The 16,776-nt window shown below is 48.7% G+C and overlaps 1 protein-coding gene across 1 annotated transcript; it reads left to right on the top strand.

The window, feature by feature from the left end:
- The first annotated feature begins 707 nt into the window (after positions 1 to 707).
- On the top strand, positions 708 to 16,163 carry MFNG (MFNG O-fucosylpeptide 3-beta-N-acetylglucosaminyltransferase). The gene is made up of 9 exons (XM_027661068.1): positions 708 to 811; positions 1,559 to 1,930; positions 6,975 to 7,023; positions 7,544 to 7,646; positions 7,741 to 7,894; positions 8,365 to 8,450; positions 9,758 to 9,923; positions 10,454 to 10,539; positions 11,377 to 16,163. Exons 2-9 carry the CDS (start codon positions 1,592 to 1,594, stop codon positions 11,441 to 11,443), a joined length of 1,050 nt encoding a protein of 349 aa, XP_027516869.1. The 5' UTR covers positions 708 to 811; positions 1,559 to 1,591; the 3' UTR covers positions 11,444 to 16,163.
- Positions 16,164 to 16,776: the final 613 nt, after the last annotated feature.

The following is a 16,776-nucleotide window of genomic DNA, read 5'->3' as shown; positions in this document are numbered from 1 at the left end:
AAGGAAGCTTCGTCATGGACAACACAAGAGCCACAAAGGACAAGTTGCTGAGCTCAGCCCTGCTACAGCAGCAAGGACTTGGGTGGGATATAAAGTCAGCGGTGAGGCTGAGCCCCATCCCTGGAAGTGTTCAAGGCCAGGTTGGATAGGGCTCTGAGCAACCTGGACTAGTGGAAAGTGTTCCTGTCCATGGCAGTGGGCTTGTAGCTGAATGATCTTTAAGGTAACTTCCAACTCAGACCATTCTACGATTCTATGATTGAAAGGGAGGCAGCAGGCTCTCCGTTGCACTATCTGGTGTACCTGTTCCTCTGAATGTCACTGGTTCTGCAGTCACCTGGGCAGCAGAATGTCCTTGGGCATCCTGTGGGAATGCGAGATGGAGTGGAGGGCAGGGGTTGTGTGGCTGGAGGCAGAGGAAAAAAGACCTTCAAGATCAGAGAGTATCTGGATCATGGTTTGGGAAATGGGTGTCAGAAGTGGGGTTCATACCCCAACTTGAGACTCTGCGGCATGGGGGGCTGGGGGGAGGCCGAAGGGGACACACTGTCCTGCTTTGGGGAGGCAGGCTGGGATTAAAGGGCAGGGGCAGCAATTCAAACCTGTGTCCAGAGGAAAAGTTTGGAGCTGAGGGAATTCCTGGGGTAAAAAACGTTCTTCCCAAGAACAATATAGGACCCCGCACCTTACCTTCACCAGAGCCCACATCAATGTCACCGTCTCCTCCTCCTTCAGGAGCAATGGGCTGAGCAGGGCTGCAGAGATCGGGCTGGACTGAAACAGAAGAGCGGGGAAAACAGTCGAGCAACAGGTTTGTCCTCCCAGATCTGTTCTTTGTCACCTCAGAGGTGTCCCAGACTGTGGGGGACACCAGGTGAGACGTCTGGTGAGACAAACCCAGTGTCAGACCCAGGGCTCCCCGCTCTCCATCCTTCCCCCCGCTCCATCCTCTTCCTCCCTCGGGGCTGGCGCCCCGCCCCGTGCCCGGAGGCGGGACCGGGGCTGGCAGGGAGCAAGAGCAGCGGGAGAGAGCAGGTGGAGAGGCAGTCCAGCCGCACGCTGGACCCCCGGCCCCGTTCTTGCAGCCCTGCGTCCGCCGCTTGCCTGCCGCCCAAGCCCCTGGCTCGGATGCGTGGGCTGGTGTCTGCTGGGGAACTGATGCCTTCGGTCCAGACTTCCCGCCGATGGCTCTGATCTCCTTTGCCGGCTCCTCAACACCCAGCCTAGGGCCCTCGGTCTCTCTGTTGGGAGCGGGGATGCCCACTTTCCTCCTGGCAGGCTGTGCTAGCCACGTGCCAGTCGCCTCGGAGTATTTTCCCATTATGTGTTCCTTGCCTCGCTGGGTCATCGAGCCCTCTGTAGTCTGTGAAAATTCCCCCTGCTTGACCTGTATCCTCCAGGTCTGCTGCCTCTTTGGCTTCCTGGTCTTCACCCCCCTTATTCCTTGACCACACCCTGCTCAGACCTTGCTCTTGGCTGATCCTGCTGTGCTGGAGGCTTTGAGATGAGCGGACAGCTTCACGTGGAGGTACAGGCGGAGTTTGTCCTTGTTCAGTAGGATACCAACTGTGGTGAGAACAGTTTGGAAGCCATGGGCCGTCGGCTCATCCGTGGTCTCTCTGGAGCCGCAGTCTTCCTTGTCAGTGTGGCTCTCCTTTCCATGCGGCACCGTGGGGCTCAGGAAACAGCTCGGTATCCAGGGCTCAGGGAGGGGATGTTGGAGAAGCCAGAGCAACGAAGCAAAGTGAGCGCAGAGAAAGCTGGTGGCAGGGGGCAGAAGGACCTCAAAGTTCATTCTCTGGAGGGATACAGGACTGAGAGAAGCCTAACACTTGGAGACATTTTCATAGCTGTGAAGACAACCAAGAGATTTCACCAGAGCAGGATGGAGTTGCTTCTGGACACGTGGATATCCCAGGCCAGTGAGCAGGTGAGCGTCTGGATTCAAACTAGAGAGAAGGTGTTTGGTAATGAGGCAGGGATGGAGTGTCAGGGTAGGGGTATAAAAGCCAAAGGAAGGGGAGGATGGGCACTGTAGTCCCACTCAGTACTTTGCCTCATTTTCTGTAATTCTCACTTCTTTTCACATTGAAAGGGGGATGCTACCCAGCAAAATGTTTCACTAGTAGCTGCTTCATGGGAAAAGCTGGCAGAGAGGCTGCACCAGACTGAGTGCACTGACCATTCTGGGGCTGCATGAAAGGGTGGTTTTCTACCTCCTAGTGCCATAAGTTTGCTAGGTTTGGAGCTGATTTACTCTCCTAGCCCTCCATCAGGATGCTTGCACTGCACCTGGGCACTTGTTGCCCTGGGAAAGTGGAGTGCAGTGGGCAGGAGAACAAGGTAGAAGGACCTGGAAGACCTCCTGGAGTCAACCCTGTTCGCTCCCCAGCACATCAGTGTAATTCATGGATGCTTTTGGGTGTATGATCTTGAAGTGATGAGGGTGTATATTTGTTTTTTAAAATATTTCTTTTAACTGGGGGTCTGATGTTTCCAGCCTTTGCTAAAACCGTGTTTGAAGCATTTCCTTCCTGTTAGAGGAGCTGATGTGGGGCACCACATTAGTGGTGCTGTGCAGACTGGCTTGCTGGTGGGCAGGAGTACTCCCCAGAGCCCGTGTGCTTTTCTCCCTCCCTCACAGAGCTGCTCCTCAAGAAAAAAGAAATTCTGTGGTTGCCCTGAGGGGTGGGGTTTTTTTGCCTCTGCCTGTGTGTGATGGGTACCTAGAAGGCACTTTCAGGCCTCAGTGAGGAAGGGGGATGGGGGTGGAGGTAACTGGGTAGGAGAGCGCTTGAAGCAATGCAGGGTTTTCTGGGTAAGGGTGGTTTTCCACTTCATGGCGCTGCAACTGTCTGGTCTGCTGCGGTCGTCACAGGAAGTTGTGTCCTATTTTGAGCACGCTTCCTCTCCTGTCTGCATGTCCCTCTCAGCATCTGAGGTGCCCTGCTTCCTCCTCCAGAAGCACTTCTCTCTATCCAACCTCAGCCCAGCAACTCTTCGGAGAAACCAAACCCAACCACGTGGCTGCACTGGCATTAAGATATTGTTACTGGGGCCTTTGGAGTGGGTTTTTAAGGGACAGTTTCTTTCCTCATGTGTTTGACAAACCTGGCCATTCTGCTGATGACAAGAATTAGATACTAGCTCCCCGTATTCATCTGACCCTCTCTGTTTGGCATGCAAGTGATGTCCAAACCTGGGAAGAGGTGTTGAATTTTCCATGCTGCTGCCAGCCTCTGGTAAACCTTCACAGACTGAGCAGGAAAATAGGAAGGAAGGATAGAGTGGGAGCGTCAGTCATTTTTAAACCGTGTTTTTTCAGTGTTACCAATTTTTGTTGTAAGCTCAGTGTTTTCCTTCCCCTCCTCAATTTTCCATGTTTTTATTCTGCTCTTTTTACTAAATGGCTTTGAGGGAAGGGGAATGGGAGCAGGAAGAGAGATAAAGAGAAGTACATGAAAGTCAAACCCCCTTCTTTTTTTTTTTAATATATTCCTGCTTGAGAGGTTTTTTGAAATTTAGGGGAAAAGGTTAGTTTTGAAAATTTTACAATACAGAAAACCTCACACAGCAAAAAAAAAAAAGTTTTCAGTTTGCAAAGTTCATGTAACTGTTGTGGGGAAAGGGATAGCGCACCAGACCTATTACTGAGTTCTAATGGAGAGGTGTAGGTTTTAGGAGCCAATCTTGGAGAGATCCAGGTCTAAGAAGTCCTGATGGACAAAGACTGCCTCCTCCAAAGGCTGACCCAGCATCTTTCTGCCTCAGTTGCCCTTACTCAAGGCAGGAGACCAATTCAGTGAGTCCTTCTCCATCAGTGGCCAGCAGGGAAATTTTAGTAGCTGGCCGTGTTGCTGGTGCCAATCCTGGCTTCAGAGCTCATTACCTGCGTTGTGTCCTCCTGGAGGAAGCAACCCAGACCTCATAGGTCAGGCTTAGGTGACTGTAACAGGAGGTAGGAACAGCTGTGGTTTTTATCGCTAGGACAGACTGTATGGGAGCCAAATTAAAAGTCCTCTATGTTGGACTCTATTGGGGTAGGCAATGAGAGAGAGACATTTTCTCTGAAACTTCACTGCTCAAAGAGAAGATGTGCAGTTGGTAAGAGATGGGGAAGTGTGAGATGGGCACTCTTTGCTGGACCATGCTCTGCCTCTTGAGAACTGATCCATGACAAAGTCCCCACAGGAGGTTGACATGAAAGTCATTTTAGCAAAAGGACTTTTCCTCAGCAAAAGTTTAATTTAAATAGAAGTGTTGTTTTTGATGATTGTTTAGGCTGGACAGAATCTTGGAGTCACTTACGTTCTTGGCCCCTGTAGTTTTGCTGGAAGTATGTCTATCTTTCTGGCCTGAAATGGCATTTTGTTTGGTAACGTAAACTAATTCTAGCAGCTCCCCCTCTTTTAGAAGCCCATGTATCCAGCCAAATGAAATGAAACCTTTGAATGATCCATCCTGAACTGGCTTTCAGATTTTCAGTGTTGTGAATGCATTGTAGATTTTGAGTCTGTGCTCTGGGCAGGACACAACAGTAACTCTGCTGAGGTATTTGCGTTTTGGAGGGGGATTCTTCACAGGCAAGGGATACCCTGTGAGCCTGGGAGATGAACCTGGCCTTGGATTGTCAGGTTCCACATCTTTTTTTCCTTTTCCTATTTTTTCTTTGCTAGCCTGCTTCCCCAGTTTGGGGTCAGGAGGTCTCAGAGCATAGTATTTATCCATTGAATGGGCTCTTATGTTCATGAAGAGCTGCCAGGCAAAGCTGTTTGACACAGTGGCTCCATATCACTGCTTGCACTGCTGTTGAGCAGACATCATTTCCCAGCCAGACATCTTGTCCACTCCAGAATGGAGGGACACTTTCTGTACTTCATCCCTCCTTGGGCCCAGATTGGCTGTCTTGCTGTAGCACTGACAGCTGTCCTGGCCCAGTCTGTGTGCAGAGGCAGCATGACTGGAGATCCTGCATGGCCCTGTAGATGGTCTGATGAAGAACAGGAGAGTGGATATGAGGGGGAGCCTACTCCTGTCTAGCCCATTTGCCTGCAGGGGCACAAGTGACATTAGGTGTTTTTCTGCTCCCACGTCCCCAGCAGGTGGAGTAGGTCTGGTGAGAGACCTTCTAAATCTCTTCCAGACTCCATTATTATGGACAACAGTGACTGGTGTCTCCTTGAGAAGGAACTGTGTAACTGGGCCAAATGGTCTCCAGCAGGGCTGTTTTCTCTCTCTCCCATCCCAGCCATCGTGTGTGGCTTTGCTGAGGGACACATGGTGGTGGTCACTTGGATGCTGGCAGCAGCTGCTGTTCCAGGTTGCCCACTCTCAGGGGTGTGAGGGATGGAGAGACAAGGATGCAGGCAACTGCCTGAGCTATTGTGATCTTCTTTAGCATTTCTAGAGTACTGCAGCCAGGTTTACCATGGAGATCAGAGTTTGGAAGAGCCAGAAAAATCAGATATGCCAAGTCCTCACACTCATAACTCCCTTTTTCAAGTTATTTTGGACAGTCTAGTGTTGCTCATGGTGACAGTGTACCTTCATCATTGGGTTCCCACAGAAACATGTTGGGTGTCTGTAAAAAGACATTTCCCATCTTGCATCAAGAGAAAAGTAGGAATCTCAGAATATTTTCAGAATTAGAAAATTTGGGAAAAGATGCAGATTGTTATTTTAAGTCAATGAGATGTGATGTTTGGTAGACACATGATTTCTGGTTGGTTTTATATCTGTAAGCAAGTAATTTCCAGCAACAATATTTCTTGGAGTTTTTTGAAAATGTCAGAAAGTTTCAACAGTTTTTTTTTTTTCTTAAGATGAAATATTTGTCATAGTGGAAATTTCTGACACTGACATGCTGGCAAGGGAAATCCCATGACACTGACAATCCCTGCCTTGCCTGAAGGTTGTGATATAGTCCCCTGATCCAGAGCAACTCTTTTACCTGAAACTTAGCTAATTGCTTCTTGTCCCATGATTATCTTGAAAGTGATTTTAACTAAGAGATTTTACTGGTGGGGGAGGTAGGAATGTGTGCATGTTCCATTGCTGCAGCTCAGCTGTGGGAGAGTAGTTCCCCAAGCCACTGTGGCACATACATCTGAAACCCATGAAACCATCCTGCTGCCTGTGCTTGAGCCAGGTGATCTCTGAGCGTCCTTCATTGCCTTCTTTTCACGTATGGAACATTTCTCTTGCTGTGTCCTCTTGATAGGGATGTATCTCCCAAATGCTGGGTGGGTGTGGGGAGATGTAGAGACTCTTGTCTCCTTGCCAGAGCCTTTGGGAGAAATGATGGCTCCTGGGGCTGTTGTCTGCCTGCCTTGTTCCCTTTGTCCCTGTGCAGGTGCTGTGTTTAACCAGCCTGTGGGCAGCTGGTGGGGAGACTGTTTACCGCTCGCGACTCCTTTTTGATTTCATGAAAGCTCATTTTCTGCCTGAGGAAAGCTTTTTTCCACTGGCCCTGATCCTTGCCAGGCCCTGAAGAGGGGGAGATGTGCCACATAAAGGCAGCGAGGGGGGTTAGAGAAGCCTGGGGGTGGAGGAAGAGGAGGAGGAGGGGCAGAAAGTGGCAGGGGGCTGTGCGCACTTAACACACAGACAGATGTTCTCCTTTTAATCCAAGCATCATTTAACCACAATGCTTTAATTTTTCTACCACCGACACCTAAGCCAGGGCTCCTCACCCCCTCATTCAGTGTCATGGGCCCCCCCGTTCCCAAAGCAGTGGGATGGGGGCAGAAATGAAGCCACAAAAGCGCTGATGATTGTGCTGTGAAGGAAGGGGGAGCATAGCCCTCCTTCTGTTCAACTGCTGTTTCAACTGCTGCCTGGGAGCGGGCTACAGCAGCAGAGGATGGGGTTGGAGTAACCATATTCTGTGTGTCCAGCTGTGGAAGAAAGGAGTGGGCAGCCAGGAGCAGCACCAGTCCATCCCTGAGAGTAACCTCTTTTCCTTGTTTTCGCAGACCTACGTCTTCACTGATGAAGAAGATGATGCCTTGAAAAGGAGAATGGGTAATGATCTATCCTATAATACCACGTTTCCACCCTGCTTTCAGCCTCTGAACGGCCATGGCTTTGAGAAGGGGTCTGGCATGAAGGCTGGCTCTCCTGCACCATCACTGCCCATTGAAATATGTCCCTTACCTTTCCTGCGGGAGGACCTCAAGCTGTGGTGGTGATGATTTGGTGTATTTGTCTTGCCCCAGGAGAGGCAACTGGAGGCAGGGTGCTGCCTGCCTTAAAGCATCTGTGGGTGGAAGCTGCCCATGACAGAGCCCCTCAACCTCTACATCATGGTTGGCAGTGAGCAGGGTGGAAGTGCGGATGGCAGGTCTCCTAGTCTTGGCCAAATTACTTGGCTTTGTCCAGGTTTCATCTCCTGGTAGGGGGAAAGCTGGAACCCATGTCACCATGGACTGGGGTGCCTGTTGGGAGGCCATGAGGAGGCTGGCTGTGAACAAACCTCTTCCTTCCTGCCCGGATGTCCTTGTGACTGCTTTCCCTTGTGACAGTGCTTTCCCTCTTCTGGCAGGTGACCATGTGATCTTCACCAACTGCTCTGCCGAGCACAGCCATCTGGCCCTCTCCTGCAAGATGGCAGCTGAGTTTGACGCCTTCCTGGTCAGCGGCCGGAGGTGAGGCAGAGCTGGTGTGGGAAGCTCTTGCTTCCCTGAGAGCAAGAGGCACCCTCCTTGCCACAAACCTCTTGTGTTTTCCTATCTTCCCCAGCTGGTTTTGCCATTTGGATGATGACAACTACCTGAACCCTCAGGCCCTCCTGAAGCTCTTGTCCTCCTACTCTGAGACGTGGGATGTTTACCTAGGGAAACCCAGCCTGAACCGACCCATCCGGGCCTCTGAAACACTGCCAAACAACCAGACGGTACAGCCCTTGGTGGTGGTGCAGGGGCCAGTGGGTTGTTTTGGTGCTCTGGCTCATGGGCTGTAGACACACTGCAAGGAGAGACAGGTCCCAAGAGCAATGGGCAACAGCTGAACAGCTGAACGGCAAAACTCGCCAGTGTTGTCTGAACATGGTCATAGGTGTTGACTAAATTCGATCAACCTAGGGGAAGAGTCCCACATTGCTGCTCTGCCTTTGGCTGCCTGTCTGACAGCAGATAAGCCTGCCCTGGGCAGCCCACGTGTTGATACCAGCAGGAGCTTGGCTGTTCCAATTATGAGGAGGTCAAAATAAATGCTGTACTGCTTCTGGGCAGCAGGCAGGGGTCTGGGATGACGATAGGGCCATGTTTGTCCTGGCATCAAAGCCAGGTTTCCAACATTACCATCTCTGGGAGTATGGTATCATCTGAGCCTCTGCCATTGATTTTCTCTGGTGTTTCTCTCCAGAAATCTGTGCGCTTCTGGTTTGCCACAGGAGGGGCTGGGTTCTGCATCAGCCGCAAGCTGGCAAGCAAGATGGTGCCGTGGGCCAGGTGAGCTGCGCAACTGGTGAGCATGGGAGCCATTGGGGACGAGCAACATGGCTGCACATTAATTCCTGGCAGTGTCAGATCTGGATTTGTACATGTAGTGTTTGCAAAGATGCAGAGTGCCACATCCTACACATCTGAAAGCATGTGGGACTGGAGGAAGGATGTAGTGGGTAGGTCTGCCCCTTGACTGAAAACAGCAAGAGCAGGCAGAGCAGCAAACATGATCATAGGATGATATACATCCCTTTCCCCCTCTCCTTTAAGCTCTTGGTTACTCCCCACATTCTTTCCTATCCCTTTCAGCTTCCTCTGACTCTTTTCCTAAGTACTTTCCCTGTCTGCCTATCTCCTCTCCCCTTCATCTACCTCTTTGCTTAAGCTCCCTTCTAAGCTAATTTTCTGTTCCCTCACCCCAAACCCTCTTCAGCTTCTTAGAGTAGCCATTGTCATTTCCTCAGCTCGATGCATAGAGAACAGAGGTATGTCCCATGGTATTGTGTTAGCGCAGCCTACAAGAAGATGATGTATTCCATGATACCCTAGGTTATGTCACAGGCTGTATGCACATATACTGGTAGGCATTGGCTTTGCCAGCTGTAACCAGATCTGAGCATACCCAGAAAGACAGACCTGATCCACACCAGGTGGCTGGTTCAGATGAAGCCTGTGATACACATTTTATGGTAGGAGGAGGATGATCTGTGATCTAGCGTAAAATGAAAGTGGCACAGAGGATAATGCCTAACCTGGCAAAAAGTCTGCCACTGCTTTTCTAAAATGCTTAGAACACATTTGAACTAGCTGAGCGTTGTTATAGTAGACAGTGCTTCATGCTGCGTAACTGATTCCAGTTACAGAGGCCTTAAAATTGGGTATAGCCTATCATCAAAGGATGGCCAAGCGTGTGGTGTTACATTACAGTGGAGCCATGGATGGCTTATGCAAGGTGCAAAACTGTTTCTTCTTTTTCCTGGTCCTGGCTGTGTGCTCCCACCATTTCTGAGCCCTCAGGGGCTCAGCGCCGCTCACCAAACAGGAGGAGAAGTGACTCTTTGAAGTCTGTCAGTTCTCTGCATCAGCTCACTGAGGAGCTGGTACATATCAGGGACAGCACCTAACAATTCGTGGGACAGCATGGCTGCGAATGCTCAAAGAGCAAACACATTCCTGAATCTTTGCAGGTGGAACTCAGGGATTTCTTACCTAGTTCCAGGATTTACTCTGGTTTTCAGTAATCTCCCACCCAAGTGGATGCCTATATCTGCCCCTACCGTTTTTCTAACCCACACAATCCTACTCTCTTCCAGTGGCAGGAACTTCCTGAGCACTTCAGAGCTCATCCGCCTGCCAGATGACTGCACCGTGGGTTACATCATTGAGTGCAAAGTTGGTGGGCAGCTGCTGCCCAATGCGCTCTTCCACTCCCACCTGGAGAACCTGCAGCTCATTCCCACCTCTCAGCTCATTCAGCAGGTGAGGAGGGGAAATGGAGCAAGAGGGAGGTGTGTGAGGAAGGCGAAGTGGAGGGGAGCTTACAGGCACATTGCTCCATTGATGGCACTGATGTGCATTGCATCAATCATCTGCTCTTTTGGGGAGGCTTTCCTGACAAACGCTTCTTTGAAATGGAGCAGATGTTGCCTGCGGCACAGTTGCCAGGCACACTGTCCTGGGATCAGGAGTGGGGAGCACAAGTATGGGGAGTGATGGAAGGATTGAGGGCATCCCTGGAAGAATGTGTCACAAGGACAAGCAGAAATGATGATTGACTTGGAAAGGGACTTTGACATGGCACCATGTCTGCCTTGTGTGGGGGTGTAGGGGGTTTGGAGAGGCAAAGGACTAGCAGGGTCCTCCATGGGGAGGGAGACAGGAGAGATATGCAAGGCAGAGGCCAAGCCAGCAGAGAAAGAACCAGAATGGGACCTTCTGTCACCCAAAGCAAGTTCCTTGCTCTTCAACTCAGCTCTACGCCCTGCTCATTTCTCACCACCACTTTGTAGGTCACCCTCAGCTACGGTGTCTTTGAGAACAAACTCAATGTTATTGAGCTCAGCGGCCCCTTCTCGCCACAAGAGGATCCCTCAAGGTATGGGGCATGTGGTGTGAGCCCTCAGACAACAGGTTGGGAAGGGGAGGGCAGCCAAGCAGCATGCAGGAGGCAGAGAGTGAGGGACAGAAACCTTACAGTCACATGGCTTATGGGGTGAGGTGCACACCAGCAGTAAGCTGTTTGTGAATGCTTACAAACTTTGCAAATCTTTTTGGATGAGTGGGATGAAAAGGAGCATTCAAAACATTTTATTTGGACAATATCTAATCCAAAAGTATTGCAGTTTTTCACATTTTGAGGCTGAACAAGCTAACCTTTACCTCAGGGACAGGAACACAAATGTTCTTTTAAACGCAGGAAAGGAAATTCTGCTTGCTGTTTCATTTTATGCTTTGCTGAGAAAACTGAAGGGAAAAAAGAAAAAGGTTCACTTCGGGCTGACTGCAAACAAAACTGTTCTTTGATTTACCTTCTCCTCTTTGAGTGAACAAACCTAAAGTTGTTATTTGCAGAGCACGGATAGGAAGATCCTGGTTGGAGATAGCAGGGGTGGGAAGCAGCTGGGTTGATGAAAAGAGCATCAACAGAACCATGTAGCAGGGACTAGTGCAGTACCCATCTCCCTGCCTGTGATCAGGGTGAGCTGTGGGCTTGGGCTCCATGGGCCAGAGCTGGATTTGGGTATCAGAGGGAGGCTTGTCTGCTTAGCTTTGCTGAGAAAAGACATCTTGAAGTGAACAACCAGTCCGGAGCTCTGTGGGGCAGGTTGGGCACCTGATGTGGAATGGGATGTGAGGAAAAGGTCTTCCATTTTACAGCTGTGTGCTAGTGTAAAAACTGTTACCTGACCTTATTTTGCTTTCTCCCCAGCAGGTTTCGATCACTCCACTGTCATCTCTATCCCGACACCTCCTGGTGCCTGCAGCCTGTTGGCTGGTGATGCCTGAGCCTCAACTACAGTTGGTCCTGGTGATACCTATGCATCTTGTAGGGGATGGGACAGTGAAGAAGCTTGGTGTCCTCAATTTTGCCTTTTCTACAGTGGTCGTGGGGCTCTATGATGGCTTTTTTGGTCCTTGCTCAATACTGGTGACACAGGAGAAGAGACAGGATCTGTCCCAAAGATGGATGACATGGGCTAGACACATGGATGAGCTTCCCATCTGTGCTGGGATACATACAAGGGATGGGAGCAGTATGCCTTCTAAACAGATGAAGGACCGAATAGTAACTGCTGGGCATCTTGGTAAAGATGAGGACTTGCTGCTCTGTGCTGTGGCTGCATCTCGTTGACTAGAAAGTCTCTGGGCGTGTGTAACCAGTGCACAGCTGAGGATGGCTGGCAGCATGTCATCGCTCTGGACTCTGAGCAGGGCCTCTTCCTCCACATCTGCTTGTGCTTTCCCTACTTGCAGCCACTGCCCTCCTGAGTCTCTGCCTAGTCAAGGTCTATAGAAATGGAATGTGACCATTTCTGTCTTGAATGAATCCCGGAGAAGTGTGGTCCTTGCTCAGCACAGGGGAGATGGACAAGAAGTACAAAGAATCAGGAATCCCTCGCTCTGCTGGGACAAGAGAGGAAGAATGAAAGGGAGCCAGGAGAAGACTGATGGAGTTGAGGACAGTTCCCGGATTGAACACTGAGGGTCTGATCTTGTATGGTGCTGCATTATTCCTCTCTTTTTACCTTCTTGATGTGGGGTCAGGATAATCTCTTGCTCTAATTACCAACCTGTCGTCTGAGATTAGACTCCAGCTCCTATCTGTGAGAGGAGACATAAAGGATTAGAACTGGCTGAAAGAGAGGAGAAAGGAAGAGATGGAGAAGGAGCTCTCAGGAGCGGATTAGGGGTTACAGCTTTATAATCTTTTCTGTCTCTGACTAAAAAAATGAAGTCATGAAGGAATGGAAACAGCAAGGCAAAGAGCTTTTTATCTCTGCGTTTCTTTACTCCAGAGGCTAATAGGAGCTTTCTGCCTACCTGCTGTCCCTGCCGAGTGCAACAGGGGGAAGGAGAGGCCCCAGATAGGTTACAAGCTTTCTGGCATGTTTGTGAAGAGTCCTATACTAAATAGAGAGCTTGGCATGAAACCTGGGCTTGCTGGAGAATGAACTTTGGCATCATTTTGTCCTTATACACATGGTTAAACAGCCAGGGGAGAGCATTGCAGGGAAAGCTAGAAGGCAAACAGACTGTTTTAAATGGCAGGTGGTGCCACAAACAGGTATTTCTCTTTAAAGAGCATTTCAAAACAGACTGCTGGGATCTGTGAGAGGTCCTGTAATCTCCAGATGAAAGGACAAATGCCCTTTCTCCAAAAAGCTGCTCAGCTTTGATGCTGCTGATGTGACTAAGCCTGCTGCTGGTGGGCTGGAAGAGCCAAAGGCAACTGTCACTGTGGCTTTGCTGTTTTGAAAACTGGCCACTCTGTCACCTCCTTCCCCTCCCATGCACCAGCATCTCCTACACAGCACACATGAGGTTTAAAGGAATGGCATTAGAAAGACGTTCCACCTCTGCAAAGGGGATCTAGAAAGGAATGAGCACTTTAATGTCAAGAGAAGCAGAGGGCAGCAGCCTGTAGAGCTGTTTTCCAGCCTGGTCATTCTTACTGGCATATAATCAGCTTGTGTAGCAGCAGAGACCCCTGCTTTCTTCTGTTGCACAACATGCCTTTGAACTGGAAATTCGTCCTGAGCAGGGACAGGGGCCAGCTGATGCCAATGGCCATTCCTTGAGTTGTGCAAAGCACTTGGCTCACCCAGCTGAGCTCACCAAGGAACCACGTGACACAAAACAGACACACAACTATCGGAAGAGAGATGCAGCATAAAGAAGTCCTGCCCCACAGGGCAAGCAGTTGGGTTTGAAGAAGATGAAATACACTTTCATGAGAAGAAATGAGTCTTCAAGAGAAATCTACACTACTTGGATATATCCTTTTTCCCCATTCAGACTTTCAGCTGATGTTAATAGAGACTTTGAGTTAAAAAGCCAGTCCTATCTGTAGATGTCCTGGTGACAGTCAGAGCTAAATGCGATTCATGTGAGGAAACTGGTATAGCAGCTTCACTTCCCTGGGGAAAAGCAAAGCAGAGAAACTGAAAGCTTGCTTTTGATCCTGGCCTCAGCTGGTCTGAATTGACCTGGTGCCTTTTGCATGTCTGAAGATCAGATGTTTAATGGGTTGAGTCCTTGAGTGGCTGCATGGGGACCAAGACTGGGCTTCGTTGCTGGAGCAGTTAAGTGTCACTTTTGTGGAAAATGTCTTGTCTTATAAGAAAACAGAACAGATGAGATGTCTGGGGCAGGGCATCTCTTGGGCTGTAGGGAAGCGAATGATAGAAAAATCCTGTTATGCCTGTGACGACAATATGCTGGAAAGAAAATAGCTTCTCAGAGTCGACAAAAGAAACCAGGTTTTCTCTACGAACAGAGAGACAGCTTAACGGGACATTCACCACATGAAATCTGATCAGTGTTAAAACATGAGTTAAAATTAGTTTCAGGAATGGTTCCTGCCCCTGGGGCTTGCTGTCGGATGCTATGGTTCTACAGTCTCATTTTCCTTGTTTATTAAAATGTTTAGCTGCTTGGGAAAATGAGAAACAATCTCATGTGAAACTTTTTAGGGGACTGTCTTTTTTTATTCTCTTTCATGATTTTCTGATGTAACAAAGATTCTGGAGAGGTTCCACTGGGTCTATTAAATTTCTATTTTTTTCTTCTCTCTTTTTTTTTTTTAATATCTCTACCTTTCTCTAGCTCACTCTTCCTTTTCTTATCGCAGGAAAAAAAAACCAACAAAAAACTCTCCAAAGAACGAAAAGGAATAGAGACGTGGTCTTTATATTTTACTGGGAAAAATGGGGTCAAAGTCAAAGGTGTTGGCATGACCCTGCTGTTGTACAACATTAAGTGTAGTTCAAGGTTTCAAGTACAGAGACCTCTGCCTGCCCAACACCATAGCAACCAACACTATTAATGATGTTTAAACTGTATACTGAAAATTCAGAAAAAGGAGAAGGAGGGGGAAAAAAAGCAGTTACAGTATTTGAAATGTAAAATATTAAGTGAGGCTTTCATGTTAACAATATCTTTTCTTCACTTTCCCCTTAGCGTGAAGAATTTTTATAAGAAAACCCCTATTTGACAGTGCAAAAAAAATGCTAATGACTATCCTTTCTTTAGGGGGAAAAGAGAAGTTAGTTGAAATAGGTGGGAAACTGCAGTTGTTGCTAAAGACTTGAAGGGGAGAGAGAAGAATAGCAACACTAGACAATGCTTCTGTCTCTGGTGCCAACTCCTCTTAACAGCTCTGCTGCCGCAGAAAAACAGATTTTTAAGCCACTGTGGGATTTACCCAACTTGTACCCAGATTGCAGCCTTCAGCTCTCTCCCCAGGCTTCTTGCTAAAGAAGCAGCCTTCAAAAGACAAGCGGTTTATTAGACAGAAGCCAAAAGATGAGAAATAGGAACAGGAAGAAAGGAGATTGGAAGGAAAGAAACCACTAAGCAGGGCCTTGGAGGAGAGCATGGGAATTTCAGCTGTGCATTGAAAATGGTGTTTGGGAGCTGCCCAGCAAGAACAGGAAAAGGGGTGTTGCCTGCCCCCACCCTCCCCACTCCCCCCAGCTCTGGATGCTTTTTTTGTGATCAGGACAACTGCAGCTCACCAGTGCCACTGAAGATGCCAGCCTGTGAGTCAGTTCACCTTGGAAGGGGTGGTTTGGTTGGCCCTGAACCTCTTTTTTTTTTTTTTTTAAATAACACTCCAGATAAGTCAATGTCTTTTCATCAATGTTATACTCAATTCCTTACAGCAGATTTAGCTTCTTAATTTTGATACTTCTACCCTTGTGTACAATGCAGGCTTTTCAGGCAGTCTGGGGTGGGGTCAGCAGCTCCTTTCATTAATTTAATTTATTTCTTTTGTCTTCAGTCTCTGAAATTGAGATTGACAGCTGGCTCTACACACTTCTGGGATGGATGCAAAGCTGAGGGAGGGTGGGTGACTGCTCCATTCAGTTATTGCATGGTCACAGAGAGGCATGGACCATCCTTATGTTCTTCCTGGAGGAACCTGCTAGAAGTTGGTGCCAGAGATGGAATCTCATACTAACTGGGACTTTCTTCTGTACCAAATCATGCTCATAATATGGCTCCACTGAAGAGGATGCAAGTGTTACCACAGATATAAACAAGACCAGGAAGAAGAGCACCATCATAAATGTACAAGTAATTGTGCCTGTTCTCACCAGCTCATGCAGGAATTTTTCCTGTAGACTTTCTACACAAATACCTGGGAGGTTAAAGGAGTGCAGAGCTGAGCTGTTGTTGCTCAGATGGCATTGCCTCTTTAAGGCTGTCCCCTATAGGCCTGAGATTCTTGTCACTTCCTGCTTGATCCAGCTTGGAACTCCAAGAAAGCTGAGAACTCCTCTCTCTCCCTGTATGTGATTAATTACAGACCCCGAGAATGGGCTCCTTGCCTGTCTCTTGTATTTAAATTGCCTTCCAGCATTTTGCAAGGCTAAGGAGCCTCTTCAGATTTTACATCTGACTGTGCCTTGATCAAGCCTCCCTTGGTTTTGTTGGGAGCTGCATCTGATCCATAGTGAACTTCAGGAACAAATTAAACTGTGTGCTTTGTACATGAATCTGCTGGCCCTGACCCTTCTGATGCTGCTTGAAAAGAAGACAGTGTTGATTTTAGCAGTGTAGGAAAAAGAAACAGGACAATTGGATGGGGGGAGATGCTGCTATTCTGAAACTCTGCTTTTGCCATCCCACCCCCAGAAGTGGGGCACAGAGAGAATCTGCAGCTGGTGCCTTTGGCCATGGTGTATCAGATGGAGGATATGCCATGAAATACCCAGCAATTGCACTGGCAGGGAATCCAGCAGCTCTGGTTATGAGCCAAGGCCAGCCTGTACTTCGTGCTGGACAGGGTGCCTACCCTGAATTACTTACAAACAGAGATAGGATGGGGAAGGAGGGGAGGGCTTACATGATTCATGAGACAGTATTGTCATGTCTAAGCAGGAAGAACAAGATGGTCTTTGGGCCAGGGAGTGGCAGAATTTGGGAGCAGAATTCCCTCTTCACCCAGAAATACCATGAAGTGACAGATCTGAGAGATATTTGATATAAGCACGTGGGAAGGAAAAGATGAAGAAAGTGGTTTGATAAGAGAAAGAGCCAGAACAAAATCTACATCCTCTTCATGGCTGTACTGGCAAATAATGAATGTTGGCCTGATGACCAGTAC

Source organism: Corapipo altera, unplaced genomic scaffold (assembly GCF_003945725.1).
Source record: "Corapipo altera isolate COAL_440 unplaced genomic scaffold, ASM394572v1 1, whole genome shotgun sequence".
Classification (NCBI taxonomy): Eukaryota; Metazoa; Chordata; class Aves; order Passeriformes; family Pipridae; genus Corapipo; species Corapipo altera.
Note: the sequence above shows the minus strand (reverse complement) of the source record. Positions and strands in the feature narration are given on the sequence as shown.

Coding starts and splice junctions, on each gene's coding strand:
- MFNG (XM_027661068.1), top strand. CDS start 1,592: ATGGGCCGTCGGCTCATCCGTGGTCTCTCTGGAGCCGCAGTCTTCCTT. Junction 8,451..9,757: donor AAGATGGTGCCGTGGGCCAG/GTGAGCTGCGCA, acceptor ACTCTCTTCCAG/TGGCAGGAACTTCCTGAGCA. Junction 10,540..11,376: donor CCACAAGAGGATCCCTCAAG/GTATGGGGCATG, acceptor TCTCCCCAGCAG/GTTTCGATCACTCCACTGTC.